This window comes from Neomonachus schauinslandi, chromosome 1 (genome assembly GCF_002201575.2).
Source record: "Neomonachus schauinslandi chromosome 1, ASM220157v2, whole genome shotgun sequence".
NCBI classification, from domain to species: domain Eukaryota; kingdom Metazoa; phylum Chordata; class Mammalia; order Carnivora; family Phocidae; genus Neomonachus; species Neomonachus schauinslandi.
Genome location: NC_058403.1, coordinates 3,088,152 through 3,103,582, shown reverse-complemented (window position 1 = coordinate 3,103,582; position 15,431 = coordinate 3,088,152). Strand labels below are relative to the sequence as shown.

At 46.9% G+C, this 15,431-nt stretch overlaps 1 protein-coding gene across 2 annotated transcripts; it reads left to right on the top strand.

Annotated features, from left to right (window-relative positions):
- Positions 1-2,195: 2,195 nt before the first annotated feature.
- Positions 2,196-14,944, top strand: NDUFV3 (NADH:ubiquinone oxidoreductase subunit V3). Of its 2 annotated transcripts, XM_021679154.1 has the most exons (4): positions 2,200-2,294; positions 3,475-3,595; positions 10,884-11,990; positions 14,163-14,394. In XM_021679154.1, the coding sequence occupies exons 1-4, from the start codon at positions 2,247-2,249 to the stop codon at positions 14,324-14,326; spliced, it is 1,440 nt and encodes a 479-aa protein (XP_021534829.1). In that variant the 5' UTR covers positions 2,200-2,246; the 3' UTR covers positions 14,327-14,394. The 2 variants fall into 2 exon arrangements, with proteins under 2 accessions (XP_021534830.1, XP_021534829.1); XM_021679155.1 differs by lacking the exon at positions 10,884-11,990 and having other exon boundaries at positions 2,196-2,294; positions 14,163-14,944.
- The last annotated feature ends 487 nt before the right edge of the window (positions 14,945-15,431 follow it).

Sequence of the window (15,431 nt, the reverse complement as noted above, 5' to 3'; positions counted from 1 at the left end):
AAAACAACAACAACATTTTAAAACCACAGTGTTATTGAAAGCTTTGTGAAAAAACAAAAAAAAAAAAAAAGGAAAAAACCATGCTTCATTTGAAACACCTAATTAAGTTGTATTAATTTACATAGAAAAATGGCATAATACATTTCCTTTGGGGCTTAAAAGGAATGTATGTCTTAGACAAGAATGCAGAGCTAGGGCATGTGTGAGGATGGCAGGAACCTGAATATTTTTATTTTCCTTTTTGGCCTAAACACCTTTGAGTTCAGGGTTGGGTCCAAGTGATGCTCCATTTTCTAGTTATCTTGAAAAGAAGTTTAATTTGCCCTTAGGAGACTGAAGGGGGATCTGGAGTAATTTAGATAGACCTTTATGTGATTAATAAGAAAATATATGCCAACATAAGTTTTTGAGGTTTTTGTCTAAAAACTGCTGAGTTAGTACTTGCTAGGCAAGGTGATGGGTGCAGGAGAAATGATATCTAGTCTACAGTTTTCCAGCTGATTAGAAAACACGATCTACTCCCCTTTCCACAAATACTCGTGAAAACAGGGTTCCTCTCTCTGGCTTCTGCCTCTTTGATTTTTCTGCAAAACCTTATATTTGCCTCTTGCACTTGGCCCTGTTCTTTCTGTTCCCTTTGTTCTAATGTAGTGTAGGCCCACCTCGACTGCCCTACCTGAGTACATTAGCTTCCTAGTAGGTCCTGCTCCCTCCAGGCTCAGACAGTGGTCTTCCACATTTTTGCCATAGTTACCTTCACACACAGTCATGTTGCTTCTTTAAAAACCGCCAACATGGCTACCCCCACTCGCTGTGTCTCTTCTCCAGGGCTCCCCTCAACCTATGTGCCCTCTCCTCAAGCCACTCTGGCTGGTGACCACACTGGTCCCAATGGGGTTGGCCTCTTCGTTTTATTCTTGAAGCTGACATTTTATTCTTGAGGCTTCACAACGCAAGCCTGAACTTTCCACTGGAGTCAACAGAGTGAATTTGGTTTGAGTAAAGGATAGTTCTGTTGGGGCACCTGGGTGGCTCAGTGGGTTAAGTGTCTGCCTTCTGCTCAGGTCATGATTCCAGGGTCCTGGGATAGAGCCCCATGTCTGGCTCCCTGCTCAGCGGGGAGCCTGCTTCTCCCTCTCCCTCTGCTGCTCCCCCTACTTGTTCTCTCTCTCTCTCAAATTAATAAAAAATTTTTTAAAGGATAATTCTGTTATTAAGGTTTTCCCTTCTCCTGGAGAGACCAAGGACCTCTTTCTCATTATTATCCTAAGACCTCAGATTGTCCACTGCCACCCTGGATGACTGGTGGCAGGTCGCATTGCATTCACAGGGCTCCAGAGTCCCCTTTGATAAGGGTCTGGGGGCACCTGTTTCTGCCCATTTATCTTGACCCCTGAATGAGTCTCCACTTCGCCCGGGTGGAGTCAGAGGAGCGGGCACGTTCATCTTCTAGGAAGCACTGGACAAGGCAGGAGTGCGGGTGGGGGGGGCACGATCAATAACGGAGCGAGGGGTCAGTAACTACGCCTGCCCTGCTATTACGCCTTACTTTGGGGGAAGTCTTTGCACTGCAAGCCATAAACATTCAGGTAAAATAAAGCTTGCACTGCTGACACGCCCAGCTCCGGCACTGGTGCTGTCATGGGCTCAAAGCATGCCCACGGTCCCGCCCGAGGTGGCCTGCAGGATGGGCAATGAACAGCGGTGACCACTGCTGACCGTGTGCATCGCAGGATGGGGTCCGACCTGACGCCGCCCAGTGGCAGCCGAGGGAGGCCGGGCGCGCGCTGAGGCCCGGACCTAAAGTGCCGCGGGGCCACCAAATCGACGACTCTGGGTCAGGGCCAGAGTCGCCAGGTCACGGTCTGAAGTCTGTGCACCTGGGGAAGAGACACTGGCAGACGTCGCGCCGGCCCTCCGGAGACAACGACACCGCAAGACCACTCCAACGGCCACGCGCGCAGCCAGCCCCGGGGCCCCTCGGACGAGAACCGCCCCGCCGGTGACTGGCAGCTCCACCTGGGGGCGTGGCCTGGGGCGCCGAGCTGGGAGCCCGGAGGCGGCTGGGATGCGCCCGCAGGCCCCGGCCTCTGCCCCGCTCCGCCCCGCCCCCGTGCCTGCCTGTGATTGGTGCCCTCGGCCCAGGGGCGGGACCTCGGCGGTGGAGCGCGCGCAGCGGTGGCGTCAGTCCGGGTGCGACCTCCGGCGCGTCGGGCCGTCCCCCGGCGCTCCCCAGTGTCTCAGTCATGGCGGCCTCGCTTATGCTGCGGCAAGGACGGTCCGGGGCGCTGAAGGTAAAGGGGAGCCGGGCCGGCGGCGGGGAGGCCGTGTAGGGCCAGGGCCATCTCCGGCCGTCCTGGTGGGCCGTTGACCCGCCTCCCGGGTGCAGGAGAGGACCCCGGGCCGGAGCAAGTGGCCGTGGGGCGGGCCTGGCGGGCCGGCGAGCGGGCGCTGAGCCCGGCCACAGCCCCTTGGCTGACCCTGATCACCTGAGGAGCGCCAGGCGCGCGGGGCCGGGGCCACGGGGCAGGTGCGAGGGCTCCCAGGTGTCAGAACCGTTAAGGACAGCGTCTTGACCTCTTGTTTAGCCCGGAGAGGAGAGGAGGGGACTTTCAGGTACCTGGTTCACCTGGTAACTTACCGGGCAGCCACTGGGAAGTCAGCCTACATTACCCCATCTGTGAAAAGAGGAAGGAAGAAGGGCTTTCTTTTTCCATATAGAAAAAAATGTAAGGCCCCTTAATTGTAAGTTTTAAACGGCTCTTACTACAAAAGCACTAACTGTTCATTGCAAAGTAGAGTATAGATAGATGGGGTTACCTGTTTCAGAGAGTCCGCCATTTAGTCCTTGAAATACCTGCTTCTAAATGATTGTTTCAGCTCTCATGTGTACACATAGACACGTACTTGCAGTCATAAACATAGAAAACATATTTTTACCTTCACATATGTAGGAGAGGCACCTCTGTTCTTTATCCAGCTTCTAGAAAAGTGCTCAGCCCATAGCAGCTCTTAGTAAGTACATGCTGAGTGAATTATCAGTTTATAAGATGTTTGCCACTTACAATATAAACAGTTCAGAAGCAGTTATTATTCGTCTACATCATTATTAACAGCCAAATAGTATTTCTTCTACTTAGCGTTCTAAGTATAGGAAAACATTTTACAAAAAAATCAGAGTATTTTGTAGGTTAATAGGTAATTGGGGACTACAAAAAGTGTGCACGGGAGAAGATCTGTTTTGACATTTCTTAGAGTTACATAATTAATAATGACTGTCCTGTGGTTTTTTTTTCTTGCAGTTTTTTTTTTGTATTTTCCAAAAGTTCCATAACACATACGTTATGGAAATTGTAATAACTATGAGAAATATACCATATGAATGCTAAGTAATAACACATAGTATTTCTATGTTGTAACAGCTTCTAAATGGCATTACTCTAAAATGTCCATATTTGTTAATTCTTCTGTCAGACTATGCTCCTAGAAGCACGAGTGTTTCGAGGACTTGCTTCCACGGTTTCTCTCTCTGCAGAATCAGGGAAGAGTGAAAAGGGACTGCCACCGAATTCCAAGAGGCAAAGTCCACCAAAAAGTAAGATTTTAATGATAGTCGTAAGGGAAAGAGAATGCAAAGCAAATGAATCAGTGTGCTTTCCAAGCATGAAAAGTTTTACTAACTACGTAATTTGATTCTTCATTTCCAGCAGTGTCCAGATTATAATCAGACATAAGATCTGTGATGGATTTTAGACCAAACATATCAGTCATGTAACAGTCTTTGACTCAATATTTAGCCCCGAACCAGTTCTGCTTGTGTTTTCTAAGTGCCATACTCTAACACGCAGCAAGGGGATGCGGAGTGCAAAGGCGGGGGCATTTAGATGGCCCAGGTACAGATCCCACACTCCCATGGTAGCTCTGAACTCCACCTTGCTTTTCTTTTTTAAATTTTTTTTTTTTTTAAGATTTTATTTATTTGAGAGAGAGAGAATGAGAGACAGAGAGCATGAGAGAAAGGAGGGTCAGAGGGAGAAGCAGACTCCCTGCTGAGCAGGGAGCCCGATGTGGGACTCGATCCCGGGACTCCAGGATCATGACCTGAGCCGAAGGCAGTCGCTTAACCAACTGAGCCACCCAGGCGCCCCCACCTTGCTTTTCTTCCCCCAGTTGTGGCTTTTCTCAGCGTCTCTGAAACTCAGATGTGGCTTCCCAGGCTTTGGTTGGCCATGGTCCAGGGTTGCAGGCATCTTTTTATGACCGTGGAGAGGGAGTTAAGGGCAGGCACCGTTCTCCATTACAACTTACTTTGATGAAGCATGATGTCTGATCTGTTTCCAGCTCTTTTCATAGTCATTTTGATTGTTATTGCTGGTTTTTACTTTTTTTTTTCCCTCCTGAATACCAATGTAGCATATCCTCATGGAAGGAAAATAGAAAGTGCGACAGTATATTTTAAATACTTCTAGGAATTTTATTTTCTACTCCTTGTTCATTACTAATAACTGATTATAGGGGCATCTGGCTGGCTCAGTCCCTGGAGCATGCGACTCTCCATCTCCAGGTTGTGAGTTTGAGCCCCACATTGGGTGTAGAGATTACTTAAAATCTTAAAAAATAAAAAAATGAAAGATGTATATGTACAGTCTCTGCAAACCTTTGACTTTTATATGTGGTTCAGAATGATAATTTGAGTTTGTCTTATTTTCATCATTTACCATTTCCTCAGTTTGAATATTTGAAAGTGCTTAGATATTTTTTGTTTTATCCCTCCTTGGAGTGCACACAAAACCACTGGTAGCATTTAAAATATTGGCCCAGTTGAGTGCCTTGCTTCCACGCCATCATGACTGCCTTTCATGCCCCATCGATTGAGGAAACACCCCTTCCTGATGGTGGCTCATTGCCTGGAGGCCTGAATGCAGCTCAGGTGAATTCTGTTTAACTCAGAATGTTCTATTCTGTTTAACTCAGTCCAGTTTTAAATCCAGTGTTCTTTCTTTTTTTTTTTTTTAATGAAACCAGAGTGCCATGATCACTCCTAAAAAAACGTTTACAGCCAGGATATCGGTTCAGTTCTGCATTATGCCTGGCACATTTTTGACATTCTTTCACTGTTTACTGATGATTAGTTGCATCTCATTACTAATGTTATCGCTGCCTTTGGTGAATTTTAGTCTTGTGTCTGCTCTCCTACCTCCTAGGTTTATGACACTGAACTAATGAATGAATGGAATGGGGTGCTGGGTCATGGGACAGTTTTGGGTGCAGTTATGAGAAGGGAGCACTGAGCTGGGAGTTGGGCTTGGGCCTGTGTCGTTTCCGCCCTTGGACGCAGTACCTCCCTGCCAGAGCGGAGCCAGCGCAAGATGCGCGTGCGTGCTGTGTCCATCATAGAGTGCTTCCAGGTGGGAAGACAGGATCCAGAACCACAGTGTCTCTAATGCACATTACATTTATGTCCCATAATTTTTTTTTTAAAGATTTTATTTATTCATCTGAGAGACACAGATGCAGGGAGAGAGGCAGAGGGAGAGGGAGAAGCAGGCTCCCCGCCGAGCCAGGAGCCCGACGCGGGGCTCAATCCCAGGACCCCGGGATCATGACCCGAGCCGAAGGCAGACGCTCAACCATCTGAGCCACCCAGGCGCCCCTGTGTCCCATAATTTAAAAATAATTTTAGGGGCGCCTGGGTGGCTCAGTCGTTAAGCGTCTGCCTTCGGCTAAGGTCATGATCCCGGGGTCCTGGGATCGAGCCCCGCATCGGGCTCTCTGCTCGGCAGGAAGCCTGTTTCTCCCTCTCCTACTCCCCCTGCTTGTGTTCCCTCTCTCGCTGTCTCTCTCTCTCTCTCTGTCAAATAAATAAATAAAATCTTTAAAAAAAAAGACAAAAACTATCATTATAAAAAAAGTTATGGGGCGCCTGGGTGGCTCAGTTGGTTAAGCGACTGCCTTTGGCTCAGGTCATGATCCTGGAGTCCCGGGATCGAGTCCCACGTCGGGCTCCCTGCTCAGCAGGGAGTCTGCCTCTCTCTCTGACCCTCCCCCCTCTCATGCTCTCTATCTCATTCTCTCTCTCAAATAAATAAATAAAATCTTTAAAAAAAAAAGTTATAATAATTTTAATCCGTGTATGAAGATGCTTCTAAATTGACATGTGCAGGTCTCCATGTCTACCTGAAGTGTCAGTACTTAAAAGACTGGTTGAGTGTCAGATGCACCAATGCTTTTTGCCTGCTGGTGGCACATTGCCAGCTTAAACCCCTGTCCACTCTCAGTGGCTTTGGAAGCTCTAACAGAAGTTGCCTGCATGCAGACTGGTCCCTGAGCACTCACCCTTAGGGTCCCATCTCTAGTCAAAGGGACTGCCTCAGAGTCAGGAGCCGGGTATTACAGAACGCCTTCTGCCTCATTCTCTCTGGAGCTCCAGCTTCTTATGGCCTGTGCTTCCTTCCTGCGGGGACCCACCAGTACAGATATGAGTCCAGGGTCTCCTGGTAGGTCCCCCCTCCCACAGAACTGCCTGGCTCCCTGGCTTTGATGTTCCTTTGAATCCGGGCACTAGGCTGAGGCTTACCACAATCTGTATTCAATCATTGACTGCTGTGTCGCTTTTTAAAGAATCTGCCAGGAAGCCAAAGTTAATTATCCATTTCAAGTCCTTATTTCAGTTTGAAACGTGAGGAATCTCTGGAAATAGGGATTCTTTGTGTTTAATCCTAACCGACGGTGCCAGGCACTGTTCCATGCACTCCATATAGTCTCTTGTCTGGTCCTCACAACCCCGTGAGTAGATACTAGTAGTATCCCTGCAACGTAGATGAGAAAGTAGAGGGAAGAGAGCCATGAGCTGCTCAGGGTCACACATATGTCGGTAGCGGAGCCGGTCATGAACCCAGGTAGTAAGCCCCCACTGTCTGTGTTTTTAATCACTGTGCTGTCTTGCCTCTGAAAAAAATCTAGATTCTCATGTATTCATTAAAAAAAAAAAAAACTTTAGGGGCACCTCGGTGGCTCAGTCGTTACGCATCTGCCTTCGGCTCAGGTCATGATCCCGGAGTCCCGGGATCGAGCCCCGCATCGGGCTCCCTCCTCCGTGGGGAGCCTGCTTCTCCCTCTCCCACTCCCTCTGCTTGTGTTCCCTCTCTCGCTGTGTCTCTGTCTGTCAAATAAATAATTAAAAAAAAAACAAACAAACAAAAAAACTTTATAGCCCTGTACATCTAAAAAAAAAAAGCTTTTAATTAGCATATAAAATTTGAGTAACTGATTCCTTCATGTTGTCAAAATGTGCGTTTGTTTTTGAATATGCTTTGTTTCCAAGATGAGTTTTGCGACCCAGTGAGAAGATATGGACGAATTCTAAGGTGGCTAATCCATTTCAAACACCAATAGTCATTTTTGCCTTTAATAGGGAGACTACTAGGGGTGCCCGGCTGGCTCAGGGAGCACACGACTCTTGATCTCGGGCTTGTAAGTTCGAGCCCCACATTGGGTGTAGAGGTTATACTTAAAAATAAAATCTTTAAAAAAAAAAAAAGCTTTGATAGGGAGACCACTAAAAACTTGAAGGTCATGCCCTCACTTTTCAACTGAGCAGAAAAGAGATTCGGGAAATGTAAGTTCTGTTTTGAGAGGAGATAGAGAAGCAGTAGGACTTCTCTCGGTGCTGTTACTAGAATTTGTAGGCCTTTATTGTGCGTAGGCTGTTATGGTCATTTATGTGATCCCTCACAGAGTAGAAACAGTCCACAAAAGTCCCCGGTTTGTGCTGTGAAACAGGCCTCCGTGGCTAGACTTATTTACGTAGCGTTGTGCTTTCATATGATTTTCAAGGAAGGCCAGCATCAAACTAAAATATAGAGTGTATGGGCACCCTGCCTCTAGATAGAAGTAAGAGACTTCATGTAAACAAACCAGTAGGGTCATAAAGTGAGAGCCCTCATTCCTCTACATCAGAGGGCTGTTTTTCGGGTGACCTCATTCTGCACTGCACGGTTGGGTGCAGACTCTGGAACAGCGTTTACTAGTGGCAGCTCCAGATCATTGCGGCAACTTCCTTTTGAGTCACAAGAGGACACTGGGCCCGGGCTGCAGAGGGCCAGAAATTGGCTGTCATTAAAAAGCAAAATGCAGGGGCACCTGGGTGGCTCAGTCGGTGAAGCATCTGCCTTCAGCTCAGGTCATGATTTCGGGGTCCTGTGATCAAGTCCCCACATCAGGCTCCTTGCTCAGCGGGAGTCGGCTTCTCCCTTTCCCTCTGCCCTTCCCTCCAGCTCATGCTCTCTTGCTCTCTTTCTCTCTCAAATAAATAAAATATTAAAAAAAAAAAAAAGCAAAATGCGGGGCACCTGGGTGGCTCAGTCGTTAAGCATCTGCCTTTGGCTCAGGTCATGATCCCAGGGTCCTGGGATCGAGCCCCGCATCGGGCTCCCTGCTCGGCGGGAAGCCTGCTTCTCCCTCTCCCACTCCCCCTGCTTGTGTTCCCTCTCTCGCTGTGTCTCTGTCAAATAAATAAAATCTAAAAAAAAAAAAAAAGCAAAATGCATTACCCTGTTTTAGTCTATTAGCCTTTCTATGAAATTCTTCCAATAATTTAGCGTGAATAAAAGAAACCTTAAAACATTCTTATTTCAGGGTGCCTGGGTGGCTCAGTTGGTTAAGCGACTGCCTTCGGCTCAGGTCATGATCCTGGAGTCCCGGGATCGAGTCCCGCATCGGGCTCCCTGCTCAGCAGGGAGTCTGCTTCTCCTTCTGACACTCCCCTCTCTCATGCTCTCTCTCTATCTCATTCTCTCTCTCAAATAAATAAATAAAATCTTTAAAAAAAAAAAAACATTCTTATTTCATATCATAGAAATTTCCTTTTCAAACAGAATTTCTAAATGATATCACTGTTGATCCCATTTGAAATTTTCTTTCCATTTTCAGTAGATGATAAACCAACCTATAGTGTGATTTTGGTAACTTATTTGCAGTTTTTTAAATCTCCACAACATATTTTGGAAGATTCAGGCATTGTAACTTTTCTATTCAAAGCAGCCTATCTAAGATGCGCCTTATTTTAACTTAATTTTTCATACTTGGAAAATTTAGGCTCCACATAAACATGGATGAATGATAGAGGTGAGCAGGCTGGGGGGTGTAGGGGCCACGAGGAGTTTCTGAGCTGATTCAGGTAGAATTTAGAGAGAGAGAGAGTTCAAGTGCATGTACACTCCTTCGCCTCATTTTTATGTTTAACGTGATCCTGGAGTTCTGTGTGAGTTCTGAGAGTTAGCTGCATCAGCACCTGCTCGGCATTCAGAATGCAGATTCTGGGCTGGTAGGTAGCCACAGCCTCAGACGTGGCATGGAGGAGGTGGTGCTGCTGGTGCTGGGGGAGACGATGGCGGAGGGGGAGGTGATGGTGGAGGTGGTGGTGCAGGTGGTAGGTGTGAACAGTCACTCTGCTCTGCCGTGCCGTCGTGCCCTTTCACACTGCCCATTTTCCTCTCTGTGGCCCATGTCTGATTTGTGGTTACTCCTCCGTTTTCTGTGATCATTTCCTGTCATTCTGTCACGTGCAGGTCCCTGAGCTCAGAAAACAGTGAGAACCTGCTGTGGATACTGGTAAGACAGTGAAGTTAGGAATACATTTTTTCCACTTGAGAGAAGTAGGATTGAAATCTCTTCAGTATCAAATAGACTCCTACACTTGAAAATAAAGACTCTGCATTTGGAGTTTGCTCATCTGTAATGTATTTTTAAGATTTGCTTTAGATTTGGAAAGTAATTTTAACTTAGAAACACTTGTCTTATCTTTTTCCTCAAATCTGTATGGTTAGAAAAGATTTTCCACCTGAGAAAATTGAATGAAGTTGGTTCTAATCAATGTACTATGCAATTTTATTTTTTTAATAATTGACTCTACAAAATGCAAGGGTTTTATATTAGCACTTACTCTTTTTTTTTTTTTCCAGCTTAAAACCTGCTGTTTCCAATGATATACACATCAAGTTATTTTAGACTTTTTTGGTCATGTAATACTTTTCTCTGGCTAAAGAAGTCCCCAAATGACTTGTGATTTTGAAGGACTTCTCTTCCCCATGGGGCACATTCATTTGAACGAAATTCTTCCCACCCCATGACCCCCCCAATGCTCACACACACATATGCATACACCCAAATGATGCAAACCAGGCTCTTGTCCCTGTTCTGCTCTACTGTTTTGTTCAGAAAGTTCAGGCTCATCCAGTATGGATGACTTTCTTAATATTTGAGAAGCATCAGTTTTTTAAAGATTTAAGAAATTACACATTTTTTTTTTTAAGATTTTATTTATTTATTTGAGAGAGAGTGAGAAACAGCATGAGAGGGGAGGGGGGTCAGAGGGAGAAGCAGGCTCCTCGCTGAGCCGGGAGCCCGATGTGGGACTCGATCCCAGGACTCCAGGATCATGACCTGAGCCGAAGGCAGTCACTTAACCAACTGAGCCTCCCAGGCGCCCCAAGAAATGACACATTTCTAAAACCTGTAGTAGTCATTTGGAAATATCTTAAGTTTAACCATTTGAAATTTGGATGAAATAGTAGTTTAAAAATTATCATCAAAGAAGCTCTCATTGTGAAAAGTGGAGACAAGTTTGTTACTTCTGTTGGTAAAAATCCCTGTTTTTAAATTTTTTAGCTTCAAAGAGAAACATATACATTCCTTACTGTTCTCTTGTCGTGTGGCTTGGCTTTGACCTAAGAATGTGTTCTCGTGGAACATTTCTTAGGATAATTACATTGAAGATATTATAATAACAAGCTGTTAATAATGAAATGTCTGTGACTTACTGATGAATTTAGATTGTTTTACAAAATATTGAAAATAATATTCCTCTTTATGCCATTTCCTAGATGTAGTGGAACCAAAGGAGAGGGGCAAGCTACTAGCCACCCCAACAGCAGCTGAATTGTCCAAAAACTTGTCTTCACCCAGTTCTTACCCATCAGTTGTGAATCAGGGCGGGATGGTAGCTAGCCCTCGCCCCAGTCCCGATGATAGCATGCTATTCACAGATGAAGGGGTTCCAGAGTTTTTGTCAAGAAAGACTTTGGTAGAGTTTCCTCAAAAAGTTCTGCCTCCATTCAGAAAACAGGGTTCGGATTCAAAAGCTCTTCAGGAGAACAGGAGAGGGACAGATGATTCATCGTCCTCTTCGTCTAGCTCCTCCGACTCAGAGTCTGACGAGGAGGGCAGCGCCTCCAAAGTTGATCCTCAGATGATGAGGAATGGCAAAGGAGGGCTTCCAAAACCGCAGGCCTCCCGTTCCCTTGAAAACAGAGCCCCCAAAATTGCAACATCAGCCAAAGAGAAGACCCAGTCACAGCAGGGACAGCCAGACCCCAGCCCTCCAGAGAGACCCCGTCAGGCAAAGAAGAAAGGGCCCACTGTGAAGCCATTAGAGGACAGAAAAGACACTAAACCAAAAACCACAACACCCAAGTTACAAGCAGACAAAGAGTTTATGACGCAAAACGTCAAGGAAAAACAAATGGAGAAAATATTTAGATCAAGTGAAAAAGATAAAGAAAGTCAAACGCCACCTGAAGTTAAAAAAGTCTTAGCTGACCGTACAAAGTCAAGATCGTCTACACGGCCGGCTGGCAGCCCGGTGCCCGTGCAGTTGTCTGAAGGAACCGGAGAAACCCGAGCGGCAGGACAGCTGCACGCACCTCCTGCGACCAGAGAAAGGCATTTGGAAAAACAGGTATTGGAACATGATGGAGAGGTGGCATTTCCCCCCGTCGACAAGGAAAGTTTGGGAAAGCAGGTAACGGGAGGAATCCTGAAGGCTCAAGAGGAGATTTTGGAAGACCAGGTACCAGGACGACATCTGAAGCCAGCTCCTGTTCCTAAGGAAGGCGTTTTCGAGGACGAGACCGCAGGCCCGGAGCTTGAGGGAAGAGACGAGATGGCTGTAGAGTCGGCGCCTCGCCTGGAAGAGCCGGACGACACACAGGGTATAGCTTGACTTGTGCTCTCTTGAGAACCTCCTTTCCTGTGTGGGTGGCGGGCCGCTGGAGGCCCATGCGGTGTGCACAAGTGTTCCAGGTAGTCGGCCCGTTCCGCGGTCTCAGCTAAGCAGAGGATGCCGTGATTGTGAATACTGCACACCTTAGCACGGCCCCTGGGGCACTTTCCGCTGACTCTGCAGTGGAAGTGGGAGCGCTGGGTCATTTCTGCCCCCCGGCACCTCCCTTAACTTTGGAGGCGGTCCACGGGTCCGTTTCGTGAACCTGCCGAGCCTCTTCTCAGAGGAAGGGGTCCCGGGTGACGCCCTCGGCCGTGCTCGCCCTGCTGGGAGGGTCCGAAGGGCAGCTGCTCGGAGCAGTGCCTTCACATTCCTTAGGCCTGAGGGGCAATCCACGTGTTAGGAATCAGAGCAGGAAGTGACCCAGGGGCAGCCCAGAGCCGCTTCCATCTTCTTTCCACCGGATGACGTTTCCTTCTCTGATTCACCCGGAAAACACAGTGGGCTGCTTTGTTTTTCCATACTGAATTTTTATGAAGGGCTATTTTGCTATCATAAATGTTTAGTATTTTATTCCTTTTATGCTGCCGTCTGGCGGTGCACTGACACTTACAGAGGCATGTGCAGTCGGGGGTCCTGGCGACGCAGGGAGGGCAGGCTCCGGGTTCAGAGCCTGGTTCCGCAGAATGCCTGTAAAATGCATTACTAACAAACCCGGCCCCTTCCTGTTTGCTCTGCAGTCTTCCTAAAGCCTCCCCCTTGCCTGATGTTATGTGATCATTGTTACTGGTTACTGGTTATGTGGACAGAATTTATGTGTCTTCTTCCCTCCGTTTTCTCCCTCTGTTATTAATACGCAAAAGTGCCCACGCTTGCCAGACTGGTCAAGACATCAAGAACCGCATTTCCTGATTCTACTGCTTCAGTCATTCTGCTATGAACTGGAGAGGAATGCCCAAACCTTTAGGATGATGACAGGGTTTTCACATTGCAAACCATTTTGAAAACAGTTTGCTTCTAATTTTTCATGGACATGTCCTTTTCCCCGCATCCCTTATGCCCTTCGGAGGCTATGGCCACCACCACCCTGGAGCACAGCCCATTGGCGGGTGTCCCTAAGTCTTCCTGCTCCCGCCGCCTGGCCCCTTGCCCTCTGGCGGGATTGATTTTCATACAAGTTTTCTGAACCCACATTTCCCTTCAGTTAACACCATCCCTGTATCTGCTTTGAAGATGTCCCTACCCCACATTGGGAGTCTCTGCTCCTTGAGATTGGGAAGATGTCAGGTCTGAATAAGACATCGTTTTTGTTTAATACAACTGAACACATGAAAAACAAAGCTTTTGATATGAATTCAAATAGGGAAACTATTTAGGTTATTTTCTGTGCAGCCCGTGTAGAAGTTGGGAGAGCCCCAGTGGCAGAAGTCTAGGATCAGCAGGCACATCACCCGGCCCTCTGCCCGCCACCCCCACAAGCCACACCTCGTGCCCTCTTACCACCTGGCCCGGGGCAGGAGAGCTGCATTTCTTTTGCTTCAACCACACACTTTTAGTTCTACGATTACCAAACATTTTTTCTCCACGAAAAGAAAGAAAATCTAGTTTGTATATTTTCATCTGAATCTAAAGTATACCAACAACTTTTTCAGAAAACGTTGAAAACTGTACACCTCATTTCCATTTCCCCTTAAGTTGGTTGTTATGTTATTACAACAGGGTCTGTCTAATTTTCTTGTATCCAGAGACTTAACAGCCTTAACTTAAAGCTCCTGCTTTCTGTAAATGGTTTATTTCTAAGACAGATTTCTAATAGATCTGGTTTTTTTTTTTTCTTGCATCTTTAAGTGGCCTGAAAGTCCCTCCATAACCATTATAGGCATTTTCAAAATTCTGCCAAGTACAGGACCTAGAAGTCTACAAAGTCAGGTATTAGGACACATCGTAAGAACCATCCCATTGCCCCCATTGTGAAGGCTGTGTGTTTTAGAATACATTTTCCTTGATTTGGCTTCTGAAGATCCTGTTGCTTTCACAGGTTTTCTAATTAGTTTATTTCAAGCAGGGTGTGTGAGGAATGCTGGGTGCACGGGTGTCTGAGTTGAGCCCTGCGGAGGCACTTTCTGTCCCGTGTTCTCACAGGCCTTGCTTTTCCCCACAGAGCCTGCTCAAGCCGCTGGCCTTGCCAAGCCATTCGATAACACCACGTACAGGAACCTCCAGCACCATGACTACACCCCGTACACCTTCTTAGACCTCAACCTGGACCTGTCCAAGTTCAGGATGCCTCAGCCCTCTTCAGGACGGGAGTCACCTCGCCACTGAGTGCTCCCTTGAGAGAGTAAACCTTCTGGTGTCTGGGCAGCAGAAATAAAATCCGCACCAGTCATGAGGCCTGACGTGTGTAATCGGTGTCCCTTTTACCGTGAACAGTGAATTAACAACACTTCTCTTCGTTCAGCATGCATTTAGAAACATCTGTACAGAAGGATTTTTCTCCCATGATCCATAACCTCAGAGAATTGTAGGCACTTTCCATCACTGTGATCCCACTATGTCGAATCCCTGGCCAGTTTAACGTTAGTCTGTTTCACCAGCTAGGTGTTGAGAAATGTAATGATAACTTCTAATTTGGTAGACCTAGTTCTTGATAAAGCAAAATTAGGAGTTTTACTAATTTTAACTACTGTACTGCAAAGGAATTAAACATTAAATATAGCACTTTATTATTAGAGAAGGAACAGAATCCTTCTGTTCACCTGAACTAAGTATTAGATGTAGACTCAGGGAAGTTTTCAGCGGTGGGATTAGGGAGAGGTGAAAGTTTCGTAGGGTCCAGCAGAGCAGCTCTGCCCCCAGATGGCCACCGTGGACTCTGAGCTATTTTGGCTACAAAGGGTTTCTGGGTTGGCTGAGTGACCTTCCAACGCTCATGATAATGTCACTCACGTGCCTGGGGATGTAAGTGGTGTGAACAGGCTCAGGTGTGCGTTGGGTGGTGTGTCTGCACTCACACCCCCTGGGGATGAAATAAACCATCTCCTCGGAGAAAATTACAGCTGGAGGTGAGGTTACTCCCCGACCGCAAGAGCGGACATGGAAGATGGGCCCGTTTGTTAGGGCAACACGGCTCCACCGGAAGGGGAAGCCCCGCCCCCTCCACGAATCCGTGTCATTTTCATGGTCCACTTTGTTCTCGGGCGGCCCTTGTTGATGTGCCCAAACTGCATTATCTCACTTCGTTTGAATTCTGGTCGTTGGCCTCTATAGTCAGTTTACAGCAAACAACATAGTGTATTTGTAATTATGTCTCATTTCTGTAATCCTGCATTGCTTATGTTAGTCCAGGTAAGTACTGAAATTGAAGACTAGTATTGTGATTATCTGCCTCGCGTCTTACTGCTTCTGAGGGCTTAGCATCTCGGTGAGA